This window comes from Magallana gigas, chromosome 2, assembly GCF_963853765.1.
Source record: "Magallana gigas chromosome 2, xbMagGiga1.1, whole genome shotgun sequence".
NCBI classification, from domain to species: domain Eukaryota; kingdom Metazoa; phylum Mollusca; class Bivalvia; order Ostreida; family Ostreidae; genus Magallana; species Magallana gigas.
The window spans coordinates 47,928,787-47,953,391 of NC_088854.1; the positions used below are offsets into that span (position 1 = coordinate 47,928,787).

At 32.9% G+C, this 24,605-nt stretch overlaps 1 protein-coding gene across 1 annotated transcript; it reads right to left on the bottom strand.

Annotated features, from left to right (window-relative positions):
- Nucleotides 1-3,442: 3,442 nt before the first annotated feature.
- On the bottom strand, nt 3,443-17,718 carry LOC105329856 (serine/threonine-protein phosphatase with EF-hands 1). The gene is made up of 14 exons (XM_020067930.3): nt 17,579-17,718; nt 16,616-16,743; nt 14,622-14,727; nt 12,161-12,315; nt 9,794-9,955; nt 8,910-9,076; nt 8,124-8,160; nt 7,752-7,901; nt 7,103-7,183; nt 6,815-7,000; nt 5,977-6,232; nt 5,479-5,642; nt 5,243-5,327; nt 3,443-4,688 (listed from the first exon to the last, which is right to left on the bottom strand). Exons 1-14 carry the CDS (start codon nt 17,637-17,639, stop codon nt 4,372-4,374), a joined length of 2,055 nt encoding a protein of 684 aa, XP_019923489.1. The 5' UTR covers nt 17,640-17,718; the 3' UTR covers nt 3,443-4,371.
- Between the last annotated feature and the right edge of the window lie 6,887 nt (nt 17,719-24,605).

Sequence of the window (24,605 nt, forward strand, 5' to 3'; positions counted from 1 at the left end):
GAGAGCTCTGTCATATAACCTACATGTATGGATACATATAACGGTATATGTATATAATTTTTAAGGGAAAGTACATCACACAATTCAAATGTCCAATTCCTTCTTAATATAAAACTCCTTAGATATCCACAATGTATGTTCGTTTGTTTAAATTAGATTGACCTATATCATGTGTAGCTTTGGGACCACACATTTAGGTCCAAACAATAAAAACAAACAACAGGCAAACAAGGACATATATTGTATTGTGACGTGAGAGGAGTCCTACCCTCGCACTTCTTTATTTTTCCAGTCTTATAATGTTAGAGAGGTTAAAAGGGGTTTTAAAAGATCAATAACATTTTGTTTTATATTGTTTTTTAAGTATTTACTGCAAATTAGACACGAGATGACATTTTTGGTTGCGTTTATTTACATTAGCAATTTGTAATTGATTCATCCTTTTAATTATTTATATCAACACTAAATATTATCACACCATCTCCAAAAGTAAGAGTATTCGAGTCAACTTGACCCTTGAAGCAAGTGGTGCTTGCCAGTTGAAAGGACCGCTTCCACGATATTTGTGGTTATGCAAATAAAATAGACACTGCGCTTGAAAAACGAGGAGAACTGTGTTTATTGTGTTGTTAGAGAGGATGATTAATGAGTCCCCAATTAATTAGAGAACTAGTATGTTAGAGTTTAAAACGTAGTTAAACGCAGATAATTAAATTGTATACCTTGTTTGCTCAATCAGTATTTTTAAAAACCAATAGCAGTTTACATAAAACTCATCTCATTTCGAGAATCACGTCTGACGTAAAAAAGAGCATTAGAAAAGAAAAGAAAAAACGCAGTGCTGTCTTGTCAAATATGAAGTATTCTAACATTGCTGAAATTTAATGATGATTACAAAAAGTGTCTCAAAATAACGGTAGATGCAAAGAAACAGGAACTGGTCCGTCATATTGGAGGACACAGCGTGAAAAACCACAAAATCACCGTCCATGGTTTGGAATTATCCCTCAGCTTCGGAGCCTATGTCAATTATCATATTTAATCACTCATTTAAATAAAATAATGCTTTGGAAGAGTGTTACATTAGTACCAATGTTCTGATGAAATGACACTGATTAACAGATGAATAAGGGTTAACACTTGACTGTTTGGTTGAACCCGCTGTGATGAACTTTGAACAACAATGTGATTAGTAAAGCAATATTATTCCTCTATTGGTGTGTTATCATTTAGTGCCTCTGTACCAAGATGTTAGTTGATTTTTTCCGATTTTAATACATACGAAGTTCGTGACGTCGATACATATTTTCATCAATCAAAAGAGTATATATGCTAATCATCCTCTACATAGCTATCGATCCGTGATTCTTTTTATTGCTGTGGCAGCCAAACACAAAATGGGGTTAATAGCTTCATTAGCATTAGGAATATGACCAAGAAAAAAAAACCAGCAACAAAGTATTAGCAACTCGACCCCCCCCCCCCCCCCCAAAAAAAAATAAAGTTTGCAACACAAAAAAAAAATAAAAATAAAAAATGAAATAAAAATGAAAAAATAAAAAGTAAAAAAGTAAAGAATTCATCAATAAATAAAAATAAATTAAAAAAACAAAAGATTTTTATGTATGTGGACTATGTACATGTAGTATAAAAAGGGAATACCACTGGGAACAGTATTGAACCTCTTTTTTTAACATTTGAATTAATCACTACCTGTTAATGAATATGAAAAACAAATGCAATGAAATGGTCATTACGGAAAAATAAGAAAAAATTATGGTTATGACATATTTTTTGACATATTTGTACTTGCAAATTGCCACTTAGGGAAGAATACTACCGTGATATATTAGGAAGCAGTCATGTCCCATATTTATGGCATTGGTAAGTAACTCCAGAAATTTACATATGCATGATGAATCTGAAATTATAAACTATGTAAGAACCATAGAAAATATATACAAAAAATATTAAGGCAATAGATTTCTCATATAAAATTTCCACAATTTTATGCTTAACGACATGTATTCAATATCGAAACATAATGCAGAAAAATCTGGCCTTGGCCTTAATTGGCCATGAACCCTTTAATTAATGTTGTCTTTTAAACAATAAAGTGCTTTCGTTGGTGATTCATTCGGGATATGAAGGTAGCGACATTGCAGGAAAAATGTTAATTTTTCCAACAATGATCGCTACCTTCATAACCCGCATGAATCATCAAAGAAAGCATTTTATTGTTTATATTAACATCTTTCTTTAATTAATTAATAAATTGATTATGAAAAGTTAGTAAAATTCACTAAATTACTGTTAATGTACATAAGTACGTTAGCTAAAAGAAACAGCCAAATCGTCTCTTGTGAGACTTTGAGTCTGGCATCATCATGATTATTTCGTGCAGTCATAGTCGAAAATTGAGAATTCTGCATGTGTTAATTTTATTCTACATCATTGTTTATATATGTATATTTTTATTTATCACAGATGAATAAAATAACAGAGCCATTGCATGTTTTGAGGTAGAGATACGGGTATTAAAACTCCAATACATAGAACATAAAAGGGCATGGTCACGATTTGGGTCAATTTTATTTGTCTATTTTTACTGTTTACAATGCTTTAGAAATGCATTTTTAATATATAATAATTTAATTCTGGTTGTAACGCGCTTTCTGATTGGCTAAAAAAATTGTTTTATATCGTATAAAGAATGTTGCCTACGTCATAGTAAGACTAACGTCAAAAATGAATCAATACGCCTGACGTTACGTTTGAATTTTGTACAATTTTACGTCATTTTAAAGGTCAAATGACCGTTTTTATTTACAATCAAGAGTAGAAAATTAAATTATAAGCAATGAATTCAATATTTATTAGTTTTATACGATATAAAATGGTTTGAAACAGTTTACGCTTTTTTATAAACCGCTTCGCGTTTTATAAAGCGTAAACTGTCCCAAACCATTTTATATCTTATAAAACAAATAAATATTGAATTCATTCCTTAAATCAACCAAACTTTGAGTGTCTAGTAAAGTTATAAGCAAGATACAGATCAAGCTCCCATTTCTTTGTCATGTAAACAAGGCTCTTGTCCCATTTTTGTTTACATTGGTCTAATATATTTGCAAAAGTTCTTTTTTAAGTTGAATTTGCCACATTCATTTTAGGTCTTAAACTTGAATTTTCACTTAAACAGTCAAATGTAAACTAAAATATGATCTAGCTGAGATTTGTTTGGAATACAAAGAATTGTGAGCATTGTATCTGGCTTATAACTCGACCACTGGTAATGCAAATTTTGTCTGACTATTAGAAATGCCTTACTGAAACACTGTAACCATAAAAAACGGAAAAATAAAATTTGACCAAAGTCATGCCCCTTTAATGTTCAATAAGATGTCACCAAACTAGCGAAGGAAATTAGTACAAATTAAGATAAGGTATTCCTCGTTTTATTTTGGAATAAAAAAGAAACAACTGAAAGGACACACATACTACCATAAGAAATAAAACAAATATTGAGTATCATAATCAAATTTACATACAGAGGAGAAGTTTGATTCAAATAGAGAATGCCCCTCTGTTTTCCTTCCCCCGTTCCAAAAAATGCAAAAAATTGTTAAAAAAAAACAAACAAACAAAAAACCGAGTATAAAAAAAATAAAATAAACTGCCCATTTTCTCTCCTTCAAAATTCCCCACAGAGAAGAATCCCTTAAAAAAAAGACACAACAAAATAATAATAGAGAGGTTTAGCAGTGTACCTGTACTTGTACGTGTAGGTTACAAGTTAGAACTAAGCGGAGCAGATCACAATACCGTTCTTGTTTAGCAGTTGTAACGTGTACCTGTATGTGTAAATGTTTTAATGTAATTCTAGATATCCTCTCCTACTACGCTGAGAAATGAAGCGCCAACATGGAAACAGAAGCTACAAGTTCGACCTTATGGGTACTTTGCAATTTACATATACCGGGTACATGTATGTTCATTCGGGTACATACATGTAGAAATTCATCATTACACAAACCGATGATGTAATGCACATACTTTCCTTTCTACACTTACACGTATGCGTACACGTTGATTTGCTAAACCTCTCTAATATTAAAATATTCCAATTCTTACTGGTAGACTAGCATCTCGAGGGTGGGCAATCTTTGGACTTAAAATATTCATCAATAAAATATCAAACCAAGATTGTAATGCCTACACAGTGTAAGAAATTGCAAAAAGAGTACATGTATATATAAATATTTAGAAACATAACAATATCTGATTTCATGCTACCAAAATATATAAAAAAAAGAATTCCAAATTTAAACAAAGTTTGCTAACTCCGTATGTAAGCACTGATTGTCTAGCTCAAGGCCTGTATTCTTTGATATCATCCAGGTTTGATATTCGTCTCTTGGTCCCCATAGAAAAGCTACAGTTCTTCATAGTCATGATGCTATCCAGTGAACTGATGGACTTGAGATCTTGTTGCTGGACCTCGGAGAATTTTCCGAAGCTGTCGACGATTCTAAATGCCTCCAGGAACTCATTGAAGTCAATCCTGCCATCATGATTCAGGTCGATACTCCGGGCGATATCTGATATCTGGTCCAATGGACAGTTCATATTCTGCTGTTTTACAAGGAGTTGAATCACTTCCTCAAATTCCTCCATGGAAATCTGACCTGTAAAAATAATTTCATTAAGTAATGCCAAAGTTTTTTTTTTTTTATATATTCTACAGTTTTCATTTTTTTACTCAAAAATGGTTTGGATTTTCAAAATTTAGTGAATTAAGTGCATTAACTTAATTCAATAATATCATTGAATACGCTGATTTGTTTGAAACTGATATTTTGATAATTATATATTATCAATCATATATCGCCATGCACATCCTGAGGTCTAGAATAGGTACTTTAAGGATATTATATTTCGTGTATTCTAATAAAGCCTAGCGTTTTTGGTGGAATGCAGCTTCTGCTAAATAAAGTACATTGCCAAGTGTCAAACATATACCATAAATTGGAAATCTGGCATACCATCCATTATTAAGGAGTCAATAACTCTCATCCATCTAGCACACCATGGAAACCGGAGTAAAGCATCCCCTGATATGCCTTCAGGGCTTGGAGAAGGATTCAACAGTAACTAATTTATCTGTATATGATACATATTACATGACTCTATCAAATGGGATCCTCAGGTAACAATTTCCTGCAGAATCTGTATCCATTACCTGAATTATCTCTGTCCAAAATCCTGAACAGAGTCTCAAGATTGTCTTTCTGTCTATAAAGCATTTCTGTCACTGTTGGTCCATTCTAAAACAACATCAACAAAACATGACAAATATGAATAAATTATTTCATTTTTAATCCTCAAATTCCTGCAGTCAAAACCAAGAATGATGATTAATAGGGGTAAACATACAGCAGTTATAAAGCAAAAATCATGTAAATTCATCAGACAAACCCCACTGTAGCGGTGGTAAATCCTCATTTCTTCAAAGGTTGTCTCATAAGCCACCATTCCATTCTCATCACACCGTGCTAGTTTTGGCCTCAGGGTTCTCCAGGGTAGATCCATGTCCAGCACACATCCCATCACTGAGCACCACTTGTACTGGTTCACCTTACCTATCAATGACAGAGGCCAATTCTCCTTTATTAATATGAAAATATCTGTAAGTCATTTCATTCAACAGGCACTTTTGATTAAGATCTACATTGTAACATTAAGAGATATATATATATATACAGAGAAAATGCCTTTTTGTAAAAGCACATGTTTTCCCCATCAATTACAAGGAGGTACCTGTGAAAGTAATATTTTATATCCCTCTCAAAATCTCTGAACATTCTGTCAAAATAAATACTGAAATTGCTTGAAAATCAGCTCATATTATGTTCTAATTTTCATAAGATTTGATTTATATAATTACTTTGCTTTAAAGTTTAAATAGTTGAGTACCTGTCTGTTCAGGGTCCAATTTTCTGAACTCCTCTAGAAGTTCTGTTTTTGAGCCAAGTATTTTTTCTCTGAGATTGATGATGGCAGAAGACTCGACTCGAGTCACTCTCTGAGCAAACGTGACCTTCCTGTTGGCCCCTTTACTTGACATGTACTGCACCATCTGGTATTCTAGATCCGGTCCATGTAACTTTACGTACGCCCCCTTGTTACTCCCCTCCTCATAGTAATTAGACGCAGAGAAAATGGTTAAAACCTAAAATACATATTTTACATTAAAAAATATTATAAAGTTTTAACAGGTTTACCATATGTTTCATACCTTCAATTTAATTCATTAAATTTCAGAGATTCAATATATCTTTTCTTTGAATATTGTCTCAATCAAGATATTTTTTTCTTTTAATACAGAACATATCACGAAGGAAAATCTATAGAGATGCAGTTAAATATCAGCATAATGGATGACTCTCAAATACTCAAAAGTTCTCTAATGTAGAAAGGGTCCTTAATCCAAATGTCTTCAAAAATTGTTTCAAAATAGTAAACACCTTTGAGTCAATTGATGTTGAAAATTAATCAATATATATACTGTATATCTGGTGATTTTTGCAATGATCTATTTTCACTCTTTTCGCGACCTCTTTCAAATCGCAAAATATTGAATACGCAAAAATAATATCCTGTATTATTTTCTATAAGAAACTTTCAAAATCGCAAAAAATGACTGAAGCAAATTAAAAATCCTACATATTTTCCCCATTTTTGCAAATTTTGTGACACACGTAAAAAAACGGATATACGGCATATGAATAAAAATACTAAATAGAAGCACAACCTTATTATTGTGACAGAACTCATAGCCCTCTGGTTTGCATTCATGAGAGCGAATTATTCGCTTGAGTTTATGTTTGCTCAGAATGTAGTCAGTTACATCTGGACCAAAGTAGCTTCCTCCACCTCGAAATGTGTTGTCATGGCAACCATGCTGTCCTCTTGGGTCACTCCACAGAATGTCTAAAACCTAGCAAATATTACAGAGGATGTGATAAATCCTTCTTATTTTTTGCATAATTACAGAAATTGCACTGAATAAAATAATATGACCTATGGTGGTTATTATTACTTGTTTCCATTCTCTTAATTGCATGTCGGTTAGATTTGCGGTGTCATTTTCTCCCCTCGGTGGATGTAATATTGACAGGAACTGACAAAAGAAACCAATAGATCAGACATTTTGAAGAGTTACCTTGACCATAGTGGTCAGTGACAGGGCAATATCTGGTCATCTAGCCATTATCAGGGGGGAATTCTGACACCTTACTCTGACAACAAACCTACTGACACATATAATAATAAGCTAAACAATTAACGTCACTTACTAATACACAGAATTATTCTTGGGTCTCAAAAAACTTACGGGTCTTCTAAAGATGTGTCATTATTTGTCAGGTTTTTGCATTTAAGATAAACATGTAATTAAAAAGAAATTACAGCATATATGCAAAATATTTTGTATTGCTAAAAATAATTCTATGAATTGCCTCATCATATGTTACCCTATGAAATTAATTAACAAAGACTGATTAATGCCAAACAACTATGTGCTTGTGGTTACAAAGAAAACAAATTTGCAAGAACCTGCATCTACACGGCAATTACACCTGATGTTGTAATAAAAGTTTTATAAGCATATTTTTGGAACATGCTTGAGGTAATTTAGTTTTATTCCTTTATACAAAGTAACGATGTAGTATAGAGCTCCTGATATATACCTTGTGTCTGTCAATGGTTGCCAAAAAGTTGAGGTCAACAGAATCGGAAACACCCCCGTGGACAACAAGGATTTTGTGGTCAATTATGGTTGCTATTGGTAACCAACTAAAAACATCTTCAAACAAGCGTATCACTCTCTTTGCATGCATCTAGTCTCAAAAATCAAATGAACAAGAGAAAAAAAATCAATAATCGCTAGGTACAAAAATTATTAAAGAATATAGCTTCCTACAAGATTTTACCAGTATTATGAAAATATCATACCAATATTTGAAATTTGGGGGAAAAAAATTGGCAAAATCTTTGTATGCTTTTATCAAATCATCTATTGATGATATTGAAAACCATAGCAGTTAAGAGATTATACTTACAGAGTATTTTTTCACCAGCTCTTTGACAAAGCCATATCTAGAATAAAATAAAAGCATTAAATGTAGAAAAAATATGGATTTTCATGCAAGTCAATGAACTTACTGTAAGCTAGAAAAAATGAATATAAACGTAAGCAAATGATTGGAGCGACTACAAAACATGCATTTTTTAAAATTTACATGGTAATTATATTTTACCATGAGGTGCAACAAAGCAGCATATCTTCTTAAAGTAATTACATATACCCAATATACATGTATTACATGTTAAGAAATTAATTTGTATGAAAAGAAAATCTATATGCTAAAGTTTGATAATATAAAAGACATTAACTTTCATCATTTTCATTGGCTGAAAGTACACCAGGTGACATCATTTTTTTACAAATATCGACACAAAAGCGTGTCAGCAGAAAATATGAAATCGCACGACTCGGCAGGATCAACAAAAATAGGTATTGTAGAGACAAGTTACCAATGGGATAATCATAATCCGTTTATCTAAAATTTCATTTTCGTAGTATAAAAACTGTTATTGAAACTGCTATTGAAAGCCTACTGTCGGTTCACTTTGTTCAGCCCCTTGCTTTTTTTCAGTGTGTAGGATTGATACTGTTGTTGTAAATAATTTCATAATGTCCGCAAGTTTTAATACATCTTTGGCATGAATTGAATTGATCTATTTGTAGATATTTGGTATAAATCAATATAAAGAGTTTACGATAATTTTCAAGACTTTTAAAGATTTTAGAAACCAACATATAGCCAATGTTGGATGGACACTACCTAAGGTTCATCACATGGTCTTCATGGTTGCCACGGTTAAGATAGACTTCATTTTTGTTTATTAGGAAGCAAGTAAAGAGAATCACAGCTATTTCAACAGAGTTACGCCCCCTGTCCACAAAATCTCCATTGAAGATATAAGGGTTGTGTACAGATGGAAGACCATTCTGAAAAAAAAAAAAAAAATCTTAAAGAGATGTTTGCTTAAGGTAAATAATTCAGCTAATGATTTAAGAATCATATGATTGATTTTAAAAATTAGAAAAAGCATGCTTAGAAATCTAATAAATAATTAATGTACCACATGAACTTGAGTATAATTACTTTAACATATCGTGGCAATGACTTGCAGCTTATTAAATCTCTCATTATCCCAAATGTTGATAGCTAAGATTATATTTTTCTCATCACAAGCAATATGCACCAGACAACAGAGTGTTACAGAGACGCAAACCTGTAAATCATTAATCGGAACATGACTTCTTGTTTGTTTAATGTAATTTTTCAAAATATCACCTTTTAAAATGATATTGCCTTCGGCAAAGTCGTAAAATCTTACAAAGTTAGCAAGCTTCAGCGATAAAAACAATAAAATTTAGTCTTAATAAACAACAAAGGTGAGGTTGTTTTTTCGATGATGACAAGATCGCTTTTGAATGAATGTGGCCAGATTCTTATCAGGATAATGTTAATGACAAAGTTGATTATTACCGGTAATTGATTAATGAAGAGAGATGAAAACAACTGCCTGACATGACATCTCCATTCACTTGAAGCCGTTGGTGTGTGGTACGGGGCAAAGAGAGTAAAAGTTCAGTACACCATGCAATTAAAAGTCCTTAATGTCTCTTTATTGGTTCATTTACTGGAACGCTCTTACTAACCTTGTGAAATATCATGTAGAGATCGTCCAGTTTTCCGTGAAGATCGCCACAAACTGTCATTTGCTTAGCTATTGAGGTAGTGGCATAGTTGATGTTGGCCTTTTGTTTTAGTGCAGCACGGGTCTCCAGCAAGAGCTGTATCAAGTATTTGGCATGCAGTGGCTGCAATTGTATGCTTTGCTATTAGTATATCAAATTAGGATATCAGAAAGTAAAATTGTTGACCTAGAGATAGAAAGGACGATATATATATACAATAAATAACCTCATTTTTTTAATCAAATTTTTAAAATAAGATTGTTTCCCTTATCATTTGGATACCAGTATCTTATTTAATAATATAACATAAAACAAAAACATGTATGTCTATCATTAGAACAATCTCTGCTGGTAAGGGTAGTGTTTGTGTTTCTAATGATGTGCTTAAAATAGAAGTATATCGTTATACAATTTCTCAAAGATATGAAAATATTGACAGTTTTCCATCATCTTTGGCTTTCAGAGGTAAAGATCATGAAGTTTGCCCCACCACCATATTATTAATAACATTACTGTCATTGCTCGTATAATTTTGCATATTGTCATAAAAATAGTGTTGGAGGGAGCATGTGGTTGATAGTTTTAAAAGAATAATCAATAATGGGAAGTACATAAATACACACCAAATTTTTAGCTTGTCTAAGAGTGTAAATTTTGTGAGAGAGTAGGTCATTCTTTATGATAACATATTTCATTTAAAATATTTTAAGTGCAATTTACACTCCATTTGAAAAACTTTATTACGATTTCCATCAGCAAATTTTCAACACCCTAGCTATATTTCTGACTTTGATTTTTGGGACAGAAATGAAATATACTGCAAATATAATCCTTTGAAAATTGTCTGGAAAAAAGTTTTTGTGTGAAATAAGACAATTCAAAGTAAAATGGTTTTGGTCCTTAAACAGATTCGGACCAATTGCCGAAACGGGATATAACAGCCCATTTGGGATGTAATGCCTAAAATACGATATAAATTTGAAGTGCAAGAAATAAGAATTTTGATTTAGTACAATAATTTTTTTATCTAAATGAAATGCCTGTTTGTTAAACTTCAAGGAACTTTTTTTCTATGCCTAAAGTTGTTGACGTCATGTAGATAATGTGTTGTGTGACTCACAATTACAATTTTTACAGAAAAAGTTGGGATTAAACAAAATACTTGGTAAAACATGTGATAAAAAGAAACAACCCCAAGGCTCGGGGATAGAAAACACAACGAGTTGGATAAAAATCATATATCATCGCAAATCATGAGAGATCCTATATTTAATTAACTTTACAAGTACATTTGTTTCGAAAATTTAGATTGCAAAATCCACAAGATGTGATTCAAGCGATTTTACTCCGATATTAATTACTCCCGTTTAATAAGGAATCTACAGTATTAATTTGATATAAGTCTCACTTAATAAAAGGAATACTGTACATTCCCTATTTTTAAATAAGTACTTAATTTTGCTGTTTTGTATCAAATAGCGAGAATATAAAATCGCTAGCACCAATTTTTTTGATATAAATTCATATAGTTCAACACTGTTTCAAAATTAAAAGCGAAAGGTTGCTTCTCACGATTTTACATAGATATCTATTTGTTACATTTGATTAGGAATCTACAGTATGTAGCGCAAAATCAAATACCAATACTGCCACGCTCCTACTAGCACTAGCTAGTAAGTTAACCATTTAGAGCATTGGTTTTTTATCTGAAGGGTCCAGAGTTCGTGTCTGATGTAGCTCATTCCCTCTCATCTATTACATTTGTTTAGTTTTGAAGGATTTGATCAGGCTCTGCTGCTGAGCTTGATTCAGTGGGGTCAATACCTGTTTGGTTTTGAAGGATTTGATCAGGCTTTGCAGCTGAGCTTGATTCAGTGGGGTCAATACCTGTTTGGTTTTGAAGGATTTGATCAGGCTTTGCAGCTGAGCTTGATTCAGTGGGGTCAATACCTGTTTGGATTTGAAGGATTTGATCAGGCTCTGCTGCTGAGCTTGATTCAGTGGGGTCAATACCTGTTTGGTTTTGAAGGATTTGATCAGGCTTTGCTGCTGAGCTTGATTCAGTGGGGTCAATACCTGTTTGGTTTTGAAGGATTTGATCAGGATCTGCAGCTGAGCTTGATTCAGTGGGGTCAATACCTGTTTGGTTTTGAAGGATTTGATCAGGATCTGCAGCTGAGCTTGATTCAGTGGGGTCAATACCTGTTTGGTTTTGAAGGATTTGATCAGGCTTTGCAGCTGAGCTTGATTCAGTGGGGTCAATACCTGTTTGGTTTTGAAGGATTTGATCAGGCTCTGCAGCTGAGCTTGAGTCAGTGGGGTCAATACCTGTTTGGTTTTGAAGGATTTGATCAGGCTCTGCAGCTGAGCTTGAGTCAGTGGGAAAGTGAGATGGACCCCGCGGTAGGTGGACTCCACCTCGATGGTGTCTGGGTCACTCAGTCTTAGTAGTTCATTGTCCTCCTCCTCCAGGGTTTTGGTGTCTGCAAAAGTAGAAAAATTTTGTAGTGTAAAAAAATATGCCAGGATTTCTTTGCCCGATCTGTTTGTTACTGAGCAGTGACTTCGGATACATTGCAATGTAGAATTGATATGGAAACATGTATTGAAATTTGAATTAATTGTTATAATGCAGGCTACAATAGAATGCTGGTAGTTATTAAAAAAATAATAAATGTCTCTGACAATGAGGCTATCATTATAGAAGTAATTGAATCAGTTGATGCTCCATCCAAAATTAATGATTTTCCATTAGACAGAAATGAAATATTATATGGTATCTTAATTTCTCATTAACATTCTACATACAGAGAAAAATTGACATCTTTTAATTAATATTCTGCATGCTAAATTACCAGCAGGTACTACTGGTAATATAAATACTGTTAATGTTTGTTTGTTATAAACATAAATATATATGAGTTATTATGTCTCACAATCTTCTTTATTTCTTTGCATGGTAGCGACCTAAAATGTGACCGATATACATAAAGAAAAACCTTAGCTTACTGAACAGCCAAGGCAGTGACACACTGATTAAAAACAACGTCCTACTGTAAACATATTATATTTGGAGCTTTTAATTAATATTTGGTGCAAATTGATTTTCATAATAAGTATTTAGCTAGCCTACATAAACATGTATGATTATGTTATATACTACCCACTCAATATCTCAAGTTAATTTTTTTACTTGGACATACCTGTTAATCATGCATACTTTATTGTCTGTCACACTATAAAGTTGAGCGTCATATTTATATAAAACAAAGCTTAACTGAAATTCATCATGCTTGCATGGTCATCATGAATTGCTCATGTGCTAATATAACAATAGCATCAAGTGCTGTGGTTCATAAAAAAAAAATCTTTATGAACTTTAATAATCTTTAGAATTTCTGATATCATAATCATTTTTAAGTCATATTTAACCCCATCATTATGACATCACATTGAAGAACCTTTTATTTATTAGCGGGTATATCATTCGCTTATTGTTTATGATACCTTGTGTAAATTACAAACTGAAGAAGCATTAATTATCACAGGAAGCAGGAAATCTATTAATAGTAACAGTACATCAGCAAAGACAGTATGACCTCTACATGTAGAGATTTAGTAAGTATATGTACGTCTTACAATATGAAAGTTGTAGGAATACGTGCCAACAAGCTTATTTAACTGCAAAAAACAATTTACACATACCGGTAGTTTGAATTAATCTGGTTTTTCCCATTGAAGGGGCATACGCATCAATCACAGACTGAGCTTATTTTTTTTTATACTTGAATTTTTCCTTTATGCTTAACTATATGGAATTTCTAATTGTCAGTCAAAATTTATAAAAGCTAGGGTAATAGCTAACAGAAAATAAGGGAACCACGCAGAACTTAAATTCCTTTTTACTTTGAAATTCAGTTGAGAAGTTTCCAGACTGCAGAGCAGTTGCACAGACAAGATCAGGACTACACAAAGAAATTTAAATTCTCTCCCCCCCCCCCCCCCCCACCCCACTCCAACCCTCTAAAAAAAAATCAAATCAGATGTTTCTGCAAACATGCAAATCTATAGCTACTACCATCACAAAGTTTCAGAAAGTTCTGTTCAGCAGTTGCAGAGGAGTTGCACTAACACATCTTCTAAGTACATGTGGTATAATATTTAATTTTGACTAAAAACATAAGTTTTAAGGGGGCGCATGCATTCTGTTTTCTGACAAACTCCCCAAATAGAGTGGGAGAAATATGCTAAATAGTTTTGAAGTGCTTGAGACACTTGGATATATAATTAACACAAAGTTTTCCACGATTGCTGTCTTTATTTTTTATAGAATTTATTTTTTTGAAATACTTCTTATAAATACTAACAAATCATGTTTTCTAAATTTCTCCTGTCTTCAAAGTTAAGAAAATCAACTCTTCATGTATGCACCTCCCCCATATTTTTTTGGCAACTCCCCTCTGTTAAGAGTTATATACAGTGATCATGCTTCTTTAAAGCACCTCAAATTCATATTCTTTGTTTAGATTCTTTGTTGCATGTAGTGCTTATGTTACATAAACAGCTTAAAATCAAAGACATCCAAACTTATCCAAATTGAGATTGTTTTATATATATATAAGTTTAGAAATCTTTGATTTTTTTCTTTTAATGTAACACTTACCTTAAACATTGACTAATACAATGGAAAAGCACCGATTTATGCAAATATCAAGAGCATGATATCTGGCAATCTCATGACAACAAATGAGTCACTGTGTTGGAGTGATTCCACTGAGTGTAAGCTCACCTATAAGTACCGGCCTCTGAGACACGGAGAGGGCCCGCAGTATCTTTGGTTGACCGAGGGCATCAGTATCCATTTGACTCAACATATTGTTGAAAAAATTATACAGCTGAAATGAATAATAATGATATTAATGTAAATATCATTTCATGATTTAATTTTGAATTTGATGTATCGTCATTTTGATTCAAATACCATCTCTTTGTCTGCTAAAAATTGTACCTCATTAACAAACATTTTACGAAAACTATATACATATACATATTCTTTATTAAAATGGTAGAAAAACAAGGGATGAATAGAATAAGTAAAAACCCTGCATTATTGCAAAATTCAAATACAGTAAAACACAGTTAGAGCAAACAGACTTATAATGAATTGACGTTTACAGCGATGAGATTTTCACTCTCCCATGACTTTATTACATGGTGAAAACTTGCAGATATAAAGAATTACGCTTATTACAAAGCAAACTCGCTCATCCCTGGCACTTCGTTATAAACATGTTTAGGAGGAGCGCACCAAAACTGCAGCAATGCCCTAACCTTCATCCTTTCCAAACAAGCCTTAAACATTTCAAATTCTCTACAACAACTTCTCCAAAGCACAACTTACTACCTCCTTATTTGATTGTAACACCATGGACCTGTTGATAAGAGGCATAAAAACAAAAGGAGAATAAATTTTGTCAAAGAAGATCGAATTTCTAGGTTTAATGGCTTTTTCACATGAAATGCAACAATACACAAATAGGAAAATACTGTCCCGTGACATCATAGCTATCCGAAGTAAATAGGATGATCTTAAAAAATAGTATAGTTCCAAGAAATCAATAGACTTAATCCATTTAATTATCTTAAACCTCATCCATTAGAGGGAGAACAGAGAAAGGTCAAATGCTTGTTCATCTTCAGTAAAAACCAGTTATGTATTTTAGATCAAACAAGTTCTTCATTAAATCATCTCTTAAGTTACACGACGCACTAAGTGTGATCGTTGGGGTAATGGAATGGCTCGTACGCTGTCGTTCAGAGTTAACAAAAAGCTTTTGAAGCATTCCCGCAGAAAAAACATGAGCCTCAGACAGTGATAAGGAGAAAGTGTTCATGAAGATCCCACTCTATATACCCAAGCATCAAGCATTAATTACTCCCAGATAGACAACATTCATGTTTTATCAGTTCTGCTTAAGGTATCATGTCCTTCAGAGCATTAGAAAGGGGAAAAATAAAGAAACTGAAAGAAATACACATGTATACAGCATTACAATGAGACAATGTGCCATGCTTTTAGATTCAGTCTTGGTAAAACATTTTCTAGAAAGATGTTGCCATTCAGTGAAAATCCCAATTTGAATTGGTAGCTGATTTTCACTAATAATTCATTATCAAATTTCAAGTACTGAGAGAACATAAAAAATATTTAGCAAACATTCTAAAGAAAACATCTGATTCAGCAGTAGATAAATTCATGTCTGCTTGTAATGCACTATATCATTGGCAAAATGAAAAAAGATTACAATAACCTGTATGAACTCTTTTCTTGACATTGTGTTGGCTTGCACCAACAAATCTATCAATCAATCCCCATGGAAATACATATAAATGTTGTACAAGCAATTGTGAATTATACCGAATGAATTCAATAGCTACACTACCAGTATTTATATTCATATAAACTGGATTAGAACAGTACTCAGTAAACAGTTTGCTTTGCAAGCCATCATAAGACTCACTTCAGCATCCAATCTTTGATGTGAACCATACCATAAACTTAATCAAGTTATCCTTTATGTAACCTGCTATTGCAGTCTCTGGTAATCTCAGCGAGATTCGTCGAGACTGAAAATTTTTGACGGAAATCTCTTTGTAAGAGACGTCCGTCAAATTCACTGAGACTGTAAATTTTTTACGGAAATCTCTTCGGAAGAGACGTTTGTCAAAAATTTTCAGTCTCGACGAATCTCGCTGAGATAACAATCTCTGGAAGATCATCACCTTGAGCTGATTCTGTTCTCCTGCATATTCAATGGACTGGAAGATGGTCCAAGTGCACCGCCTCCTGGCTTCAGCTCTCGCAAGATACCGCCGGTACCACTTCTGGATCAGCACCGCTGAACGAATAACTACCACGCAGAACAAGAAAGATGAATTGAGAAAAAAAATATTCATTAGTTTACCACATAACAATTAATAAATATAGTTATATATACTTCTGGTAAATTTGTTCAAATGGAACATTAATGTCTCTTCCCAAAACAATCAATTCATTATCACTCTCTCAAAATTAAAATTGCATGGAACATATAATAAACATTGGTGTACATTTATCATTAATTATTGCTTCACACATTTTAAATGGAGCAATACCTAAGAATAAAAGGGGATTAAAGGTTTCAACTGCAGCAATATCTAAGAATAAACAAGATGTTAAGTTTCTAATGCAGCAATATTTAAGGGATAAAGGGATCATATTGCAGCAATATTTAAGGGATCATATTAAAGTTTCTACTGCAGTAAAATCTAAGAATAAAAGGGATCATAAGTTTCTACTGGGATTCTGGGAAATATCAATAGATAAAAGGGACCTTGTGTTTCATCTGCAGTGATATTTATGAATAAAATTCATTAAGAGTGGGTCTCAATTTTCATAAATACTTAATCAAATTACTTAAAAAACATAGACCAAAATGAATCATTTATCATACAGTGTGTATCCATTTTATCATTGCATCATGGCTATAATAATAGGCTAAAAAAAAAAATGGCCCGTATTTTCTCTGAATAAAAATCCAGACTCTAAAAGAAAAGGTTTTCACTATGAATCAAAATCAAACTTCTGTTGTGCCACAAAGTATTGGAAAAACATTTTTTATAATTTCATGACCACAGTTACTTGTGAACAATAGAGTAATTAACCACCTTGAGTATAAATAAATTGTGACAAATAATCCGACTTACCACTCTGTGACTTTGGGATCTCATCTTCCACACGAGCAGAGTGAGAGGACGTACATCCCATTGTTATGACGAGGCTTGGTCCATTTTACTCGTCTGACAAGCTATGCTTGGCTCTGAGGTATGGTAGAATTATCTTTAACAGTTTAAACCTGAAATATTGTACAACCAATCAGAACGGGCGAGCTGCAGAGGCTGCTCTTTCAGTTAGTTTATACCAAGTTAAAACAAAAACAATGTAGGGTGATTATATTCTTGGAACTCTCATTGTAGCAATTCATGCAATCACCCTAAACATTATATAATATCAGGCAACTACTTTTAGTATTACATTGATCGTTAATCAAATCCAATGGCAGTTGCTGCATGTTTATTAACAACAAATTAATCTTATCACTTTCCATTTTGCAATACAAGCTATATAGAAACTCATGCATTAGCTGGCACATTTTGTCTGAATTAAGTATTAACCAAAATTTTGGAGTTAATGCGCTTAACATGCCATCTTAATTTTTCAGCCCATAAAACAAAACTACATAGTCAAAATGTATAGTACATAAGAAAAAAAATTAAAAAAAGACCTTTAACTGTGAAAAATTGTAAGAAAGTCAACACAACTATCCATTTTGTAAATTAATCAAGGCCGAATTTTTTGGTCATATTTCTTACAGCTTTAATTGTTCTCCATAAAAAACCGGGTCTTCAAGCGTATATGGCTCAAATATAAACTGCAATTTAAGATATTGCTTTATCAGTTGATTTCTCAGTGGGTAATTGTAAAGCAGCTCTGAGGGGTTGGATGTAGAACTTGAGAATCTATGGTCTAAGTGTCATCTACTATTTCTGGTAAAATCAATCTATCTTTTATTCATATACATGTCTGGTATTTACAATGGAATATATATACCGTATTCAGATCAATATATTTGTTCAAAAATTTGAACAAAATTCGATGTTGAATTTTTATTTGAAGCAAATGTGAAATGAAAATATAGATGCACAAATGAGAATGCCTTAAAACTTAGCACAATCTGTCTTTTTATGCTGGTTCAAGGGTAACATAAGTTAGCTAGCGCATTTAGAACCAACCCCATCCATGTATTTGTCTTGAGAGTTTAATTTGAGAATAAAAAATAACAAAAGAGGTACTAAAATGTTAACGAGTATTCTAAAAATATTAACAAGAAGATATAGGCATGAAAAAGACAAGGAAATGTTTCTTCAGCCACTAGTTATTTTAGCAGAAACCTTTAAAATGGTATATTTCCCACTTTGATTAAAATATGAACAGGATCTCTACCATAGTGCAAAGTGCCCATAGAGCAAGCTTTTTAAGGACTGGTTCATAGAGAAAAAACATTAGCAGCGATCCGTGATGCTCTCGCGAACCTCGTGTTAATTTTCCGCACATGAATAAAAGTTGGTTTACATGCAAGTCAATACATTACATGTATTAATATTATGCTGGTAACTTAACAGTAATTAATTTAGGGTGAAAAAGTTTTTGATGAATAAAGAAAGGATTGACAAATTAACACTCGAAGAACATCTAATTGACCAAGTCCTATCTTTCAAAATGCAACATGCAAAGATAAACAGAACATAAAGTTCAAATCAATTTTTAAGAGGTAGTTTAAACAGATATTTAGCTAAAAATCATTTTCAGACTACCGGGTAAGCTTTAATTTGTTTTGAAAATGTCCATTAATTTGAGACACCCATCAATAATGATAAATTTTACTGCACTCTGACTTAAATGTTTGTTCAAACAGTTGTCAGCTCTTGCTTCATCTATATGAGACAAATGATATTCATCGTGCCAGAATGTCTCTTTATGTGTTTCCTTTCATTTCAGAAAAAAGTCTCTGAGGTTCAATATTTGCATCTTAAAGTGACTAGAGGTGCTATTTAGCCCCCAAATCAGTCAAAAGCCATAAATCTCCATACTTGCGCCTTTTTCATCATCCTGCTCTGATCTTTGATGAATTTGTAACAGAATCAGAGACCAAAAGAAACACATATCAGAACTTTATGATGGCCCTGCGAAATATTGTGATGAAACCAGTATACAAAAGAAAAAGACAACCGAATGAAAAGTAATATTGTTCTGAATTTGTAACAAACGCTCATGCATAGACCAAAGGACTAAAGAATTGCAAATATCAGAACTTTATGACGTACAGTACTACTGCACTGTGAAATACTGTGAAAAATATTGCTATTGCTAAATACTGCTAAAATTTATCCACCAAAAAACACAAATGACAACAGAGTAAAAAGTAATATTTTCTTTTTTTTGAAATCTAATAATATTATATAAAATATATGTAATTTTACACAATTTATCTCAATCATTTTGAAAATAAAAATGAATTTAACCATACATACAAGTTTTATGATTGATTTCACATGTAGCTAAAATTTATCTATTTATGACAAACGATCATTAAAATGGAAGAAAAATCATCTACCAGGCATCAACAATGAGAACAAAGCTGATGAAAATCATTTTAATATAATTATATTTCTTTTAAAAATCCATAAAATTCAACTAAATTCAGGTCATTTGACAACGCATATTCCAAATGTTTTATTTAATTAAATATTGATTTTTCTACCTCATTGATACTAATTCTACATAAATTTATGAGTCTGGTACATATCACAATTTCTAATCAACCCACTGGATAAATCATTTAATCTCCATTTAATTACAAGTAGTTGGTATTAAAGCAGTGATAATATATTGGTATATCTGTAAGCTACAACCTGGATACAATCCTTGGAAGCAAATTAGTAAATGGAAGATTCGCAATACTTTGTTTGACACAGGAGCTAGTCTGCATGACTCTTAAAGCACCGCAAATAAGTTCTCCGTACTATTAGAACCAGCAAAAATGCTTTGGAATTAAAACTGATCAAACCCTTGACACTTTGAATGTGGCATAGTTTACAGCAGACGGTCTTTGGAATCTATACTGGTGTCATTTCTCTCTTTAAACAGAGTATGAACAACAAAGAGCTACAGGTTCTAATATTTGACGAGTTAGATCATGTTGCTCGTCATGACCTTGACTTGAAACAAGATTATTTAAAAATTGGTGATTAAGATAGGACAGAAATCTTTGTAACGGAGTAGCTCAAATAAAACTTCTTAATTTGACTATCAACAGGCAGTTTTACATCCTGATCAAGTCAATTAACAAGCAAAGTGAAAAACATTTACAACACTTGTGGTTAAAAAGTAGGTCAAGGTCATCAGATGTAAGGTCAAGGCCATTATATATAAAAAGATGAAATGAAATTATTAGATATTGTTTCCCCTTCTCTTCATTAAATAATATGGCTTTATCTTTAAAAAACTTAACACAAGTTATTGGTTATAGTTTAGTTTAAGTGAACAGACATTTGCATACAATACTTTATACAAGTATTTGTAATGTGCTCACCCTGTTACATAACAAAGCACTTGCAAATTAGATTGTGGTGCAATTCTAACTTATGGGCTTTTCGTGTCATAATTTATTGCAAGGGTTCAGTTATCTGAAATGGTTTGTTAGTTATGATAAAGTGTAAAATCAATACTTTGCAATCATTATGATATTAGTTTTCTTAGAGTATCCATCAGCGTCATCGCATCCCCACTCAACACGTATTCACCTGATATTAAGCATTGATTGGAAGAGGCTAATCAACATGCCTGCCGGGAGTCCTCCCTTGTACTTACATGTGTCTTCTGGGGTACGTAAGAAGTAAATCCACTTTAAATTAATCAAATATTAAACATTATACGTGTATAATCCTCTAATACAACATCCCCCACACACTTATTATACATACTCTAATCAATAATGCTGAAATATCATATACCGGTACATGTATCATTATTAAAGAATAAATTTTCTCTTAATTGATTCTTTAAAAAATGTTAATGCCTATTCTTATGCCAAAACTATTATATATATAATTACATGTAACACGTTCACCATTACCTGCACAAATTAATATGAAATACATGTATTAAAATCAAATGACATGATGCAATTGAAATCATATTTGGTCCTTAAATTTGGACATTATTTGAAAACATTTCCTCTGAAATTAGGTAAATTCACAGTAAAATTTGTTGGGAACAAAAACTCCCAAGTAAATTCTTGCTTTGAAAATCAACATCAACATTGCAAACTTCACGCTTTTCATAATAGTTTCAAGCCTTTGAATAAATAATTGAATATAATAATTAAAGCATTGGCAATAAATTAACAAAAGAAGACATGAAATTTACACTACAATGTTTTGTTTCTTAAAAGTTGAAAATGATTAACAAATGTGTTAGCTGTACTGTGAGCATTATGGTTGGGTCTTTTCAAATTTGAATAAAAGCTGCGTACATTGCTAGAAGGAATAATCAGGGCATATTATAGGTCAGTATTCGTTCCTGTAAATTCTTCAGGTTGCACTTAGGTGATAGTTTGAATTTCTTTTCAATGTTGGTGTACATATAATATCAAGAGATTTTGACAAAATTTCACTGTCTAATAGATCCATGTATTTATGACATTTGTATATGAATATTTCTAATTAAAATGCTTTTTTAAAATTTATTTTTGTTAAATACCTTTTTCCAAAAGACCCCCCCCCCTTAAAAAAAGCCCCACAAATTTGAGATCTATGTTAACTAAAGAGGAAAATAAAAATTACTAGGTAGTTAGGAACAAAATTTCTATTTCTTATCTGTATAATTTATACTTACAGGTAAATTACCTTGTGCAGAAAAACTCATAAATTTGTTGTTTTGTATTTTCTTTATGTACTAAAATCACAATGACATTGCACTTTTTGCTATATAGGTAGTATGATTTTTTTTCCTTAAGTTTATGATACATACTAACCTTCGAGAAAATATGGTAAAACACTGGCTATGAATATTCCGTTTCTGTTCACAGCATCCAAACCTTTAGTCAGCACATGCGTTCAATTTCTCTCCTGTTCCAGTCACCAGGTGTAGGGATGATGATGTATTCCTCTGTTTACAAAACATTAACCACGGAAAACAGCTAGGATTAAAAGCTTGAATATCTCCATCCTCAGTACCTGCAATCACTTATATATTCAATCAGGACATCGCTCTAATTGCTGCTTTCAAATCATTAATTTTGGATCACCGAACACAACACATCCATTTTGTAGGAACCTATGGTTTTGTTGGTGTATAGCTGTAAAATGAGTTACATCATCAGCAGGTATTATAGGAAATATAGCCTATGTCAGGTAAGAAGCCAACAGTCAATGAAAACGAAACAGACTAATAGCATGTGTACAGCACATTACCATAGAAACCTGACACTAGTTCTGATATTTTCCCAGGATAAAATTATACTATGGTCATAAGTGAATATACATTGTAGGCAGTAATGATTCCTACACACTTTGACAAAAGGTGATATTTCAAAAGTGTTGATCACTTTCATATTGATTAACAGTTTCGGCCTAAATGCCCACCAATTCTATACCTAATTACCATTTAAGGAAAATATTCCTTGAAGATCGGCCTTTCTCCAATTGCAGTGGTTTAAGCATCGGGTCATCCATTACAACAAGGAGGCTATTAGATGGATGTATATGCTCCTAAATGCAAACAACACTGAATAAGAGGCCGCAGACTGACATGTCAGAAAGTCCCATGTTTACAATTTAAGCTTTATTTTGAAGTCTAAACCCTAACCTCAGACTCCTCTGTTACCCTGCTTTCATTGTTTGATGTTTAAAAAATATTCATTCATATAAAGGGGGGTTGGGCGTTCAAGAGTGGGAAGAATCTCGGATTATCTATACCATAGCTCAAGGGGCCAAAATTCTTGGTAATAAGAGACCAGCAGGCCTTTAATGGTCAACCTTTAATTATATTAACAGTTGCATTTATAATGCACACAAAATGCATACAGCTTATTTCTAAAAGCATAAAATGTACAGGATATTAAAAGTATATTTCCTGAAATAGAACATACATTTAATTCAATATTGCCAAGTGACAATTAACCAATTTAACACCCCCCCCCCCCCCCCCCCCCCAATTTAAAGCCTCAACTTCTGCCCTATGGTCTGGGCAGCGAATTTCAGGACAATATGAACATTATAACAATGCACGATTTTATCTCCCATGACTGATACTTGTTTATTTAGTCCTCTTCCTTCCTTCGGGAGCATTAAGCCTACTACAGTCACTCTCCATCTCACTCTGTTTTGGGCTGTTCCTTTTGCCTCATTCCAGGTCCTCCCAATATTTTTAAGTTCTTTCAATCTTGTTCTTTTCCAACTCTGCAGTGGTCTCCCTTGTTTTCTCTGGCCTGTGGGTTCCAGTCTAGTGCCTCTCTGGTGATGTTGTTGTGGGGCTTTCTCCATGTGTGTGTGGCCAATCCATTGCCATGTTCTTTTCTTGATCTAGAGTGTCTTTCTTGGCAATATCACTTTACATGTGTGTCATAGGCACTTGTTGCTAAAAACCTGGAGTTTTTGTTGTAGTCCTGTTGTAAGTCTCCAAGTTTCACATTTGTATAGAAGCAGCAACTTGATATTGATGTTAAATTTCCGGATCTTTGTACTTTCACCTAGTGTGCTGGAACTCCAGACTGGTTTGAGCTTTTTGAGGTTTCATGTTTCTTTATATTGTCAATCTTCATGTTAAGGTCTTCCCCTGGTGGTAAGGTTACCGGTTAATCTGGTTCTGGCCTATCCAATACACTGATGAAGTGTTCACTCCACTTTTCCCTTTGTTCTTTTAGCTTGGTGAGGACCTTACCACCTTTATCTTTGACAGGTTTATCCATGCCTGTTTTACGCCTGCTTAAGGTTTTGGTGATGTTATAGAGAGTTTTTTTTTTTATCTCCCATGTAGGCAGCTCTTTCTGCTTCTGTTGCAAGTTGGTTGACATACTCTCTTTTGTCATTCCTGCATAATGTTTTGATTGGTATGTGCATCATTCTTTTGTGCTCTTGTTTTAGCGTTAACTTTTTTTTTCATTTTACGCCT

Excerpts from the sequence above, each read along its gene's own strand:
- LOC105329856 (XM_020067930.3), bottom strand. The coding sequence starts at position 17,639 with ATGGGATGTACGTCCTCTCACTCTGCTCGTGTGGAAGATGAGATCCCA. Across the intron at positions 7,902-8,123 it reads AGCTGGTGAAAAAATACTCT|ATGCATGCAAAGAGAGTGAT; the intron begins GTAAGTATAATC and ends TTTTGAGACTAG. Across the intron at positions 5,643-5,976 it reads ATTGGACCCTGAACAGACAG|GTAAGGTGAACCAGTACAAG; the intron begins GTACTCAACTAT and ends TGTCATTGATAG.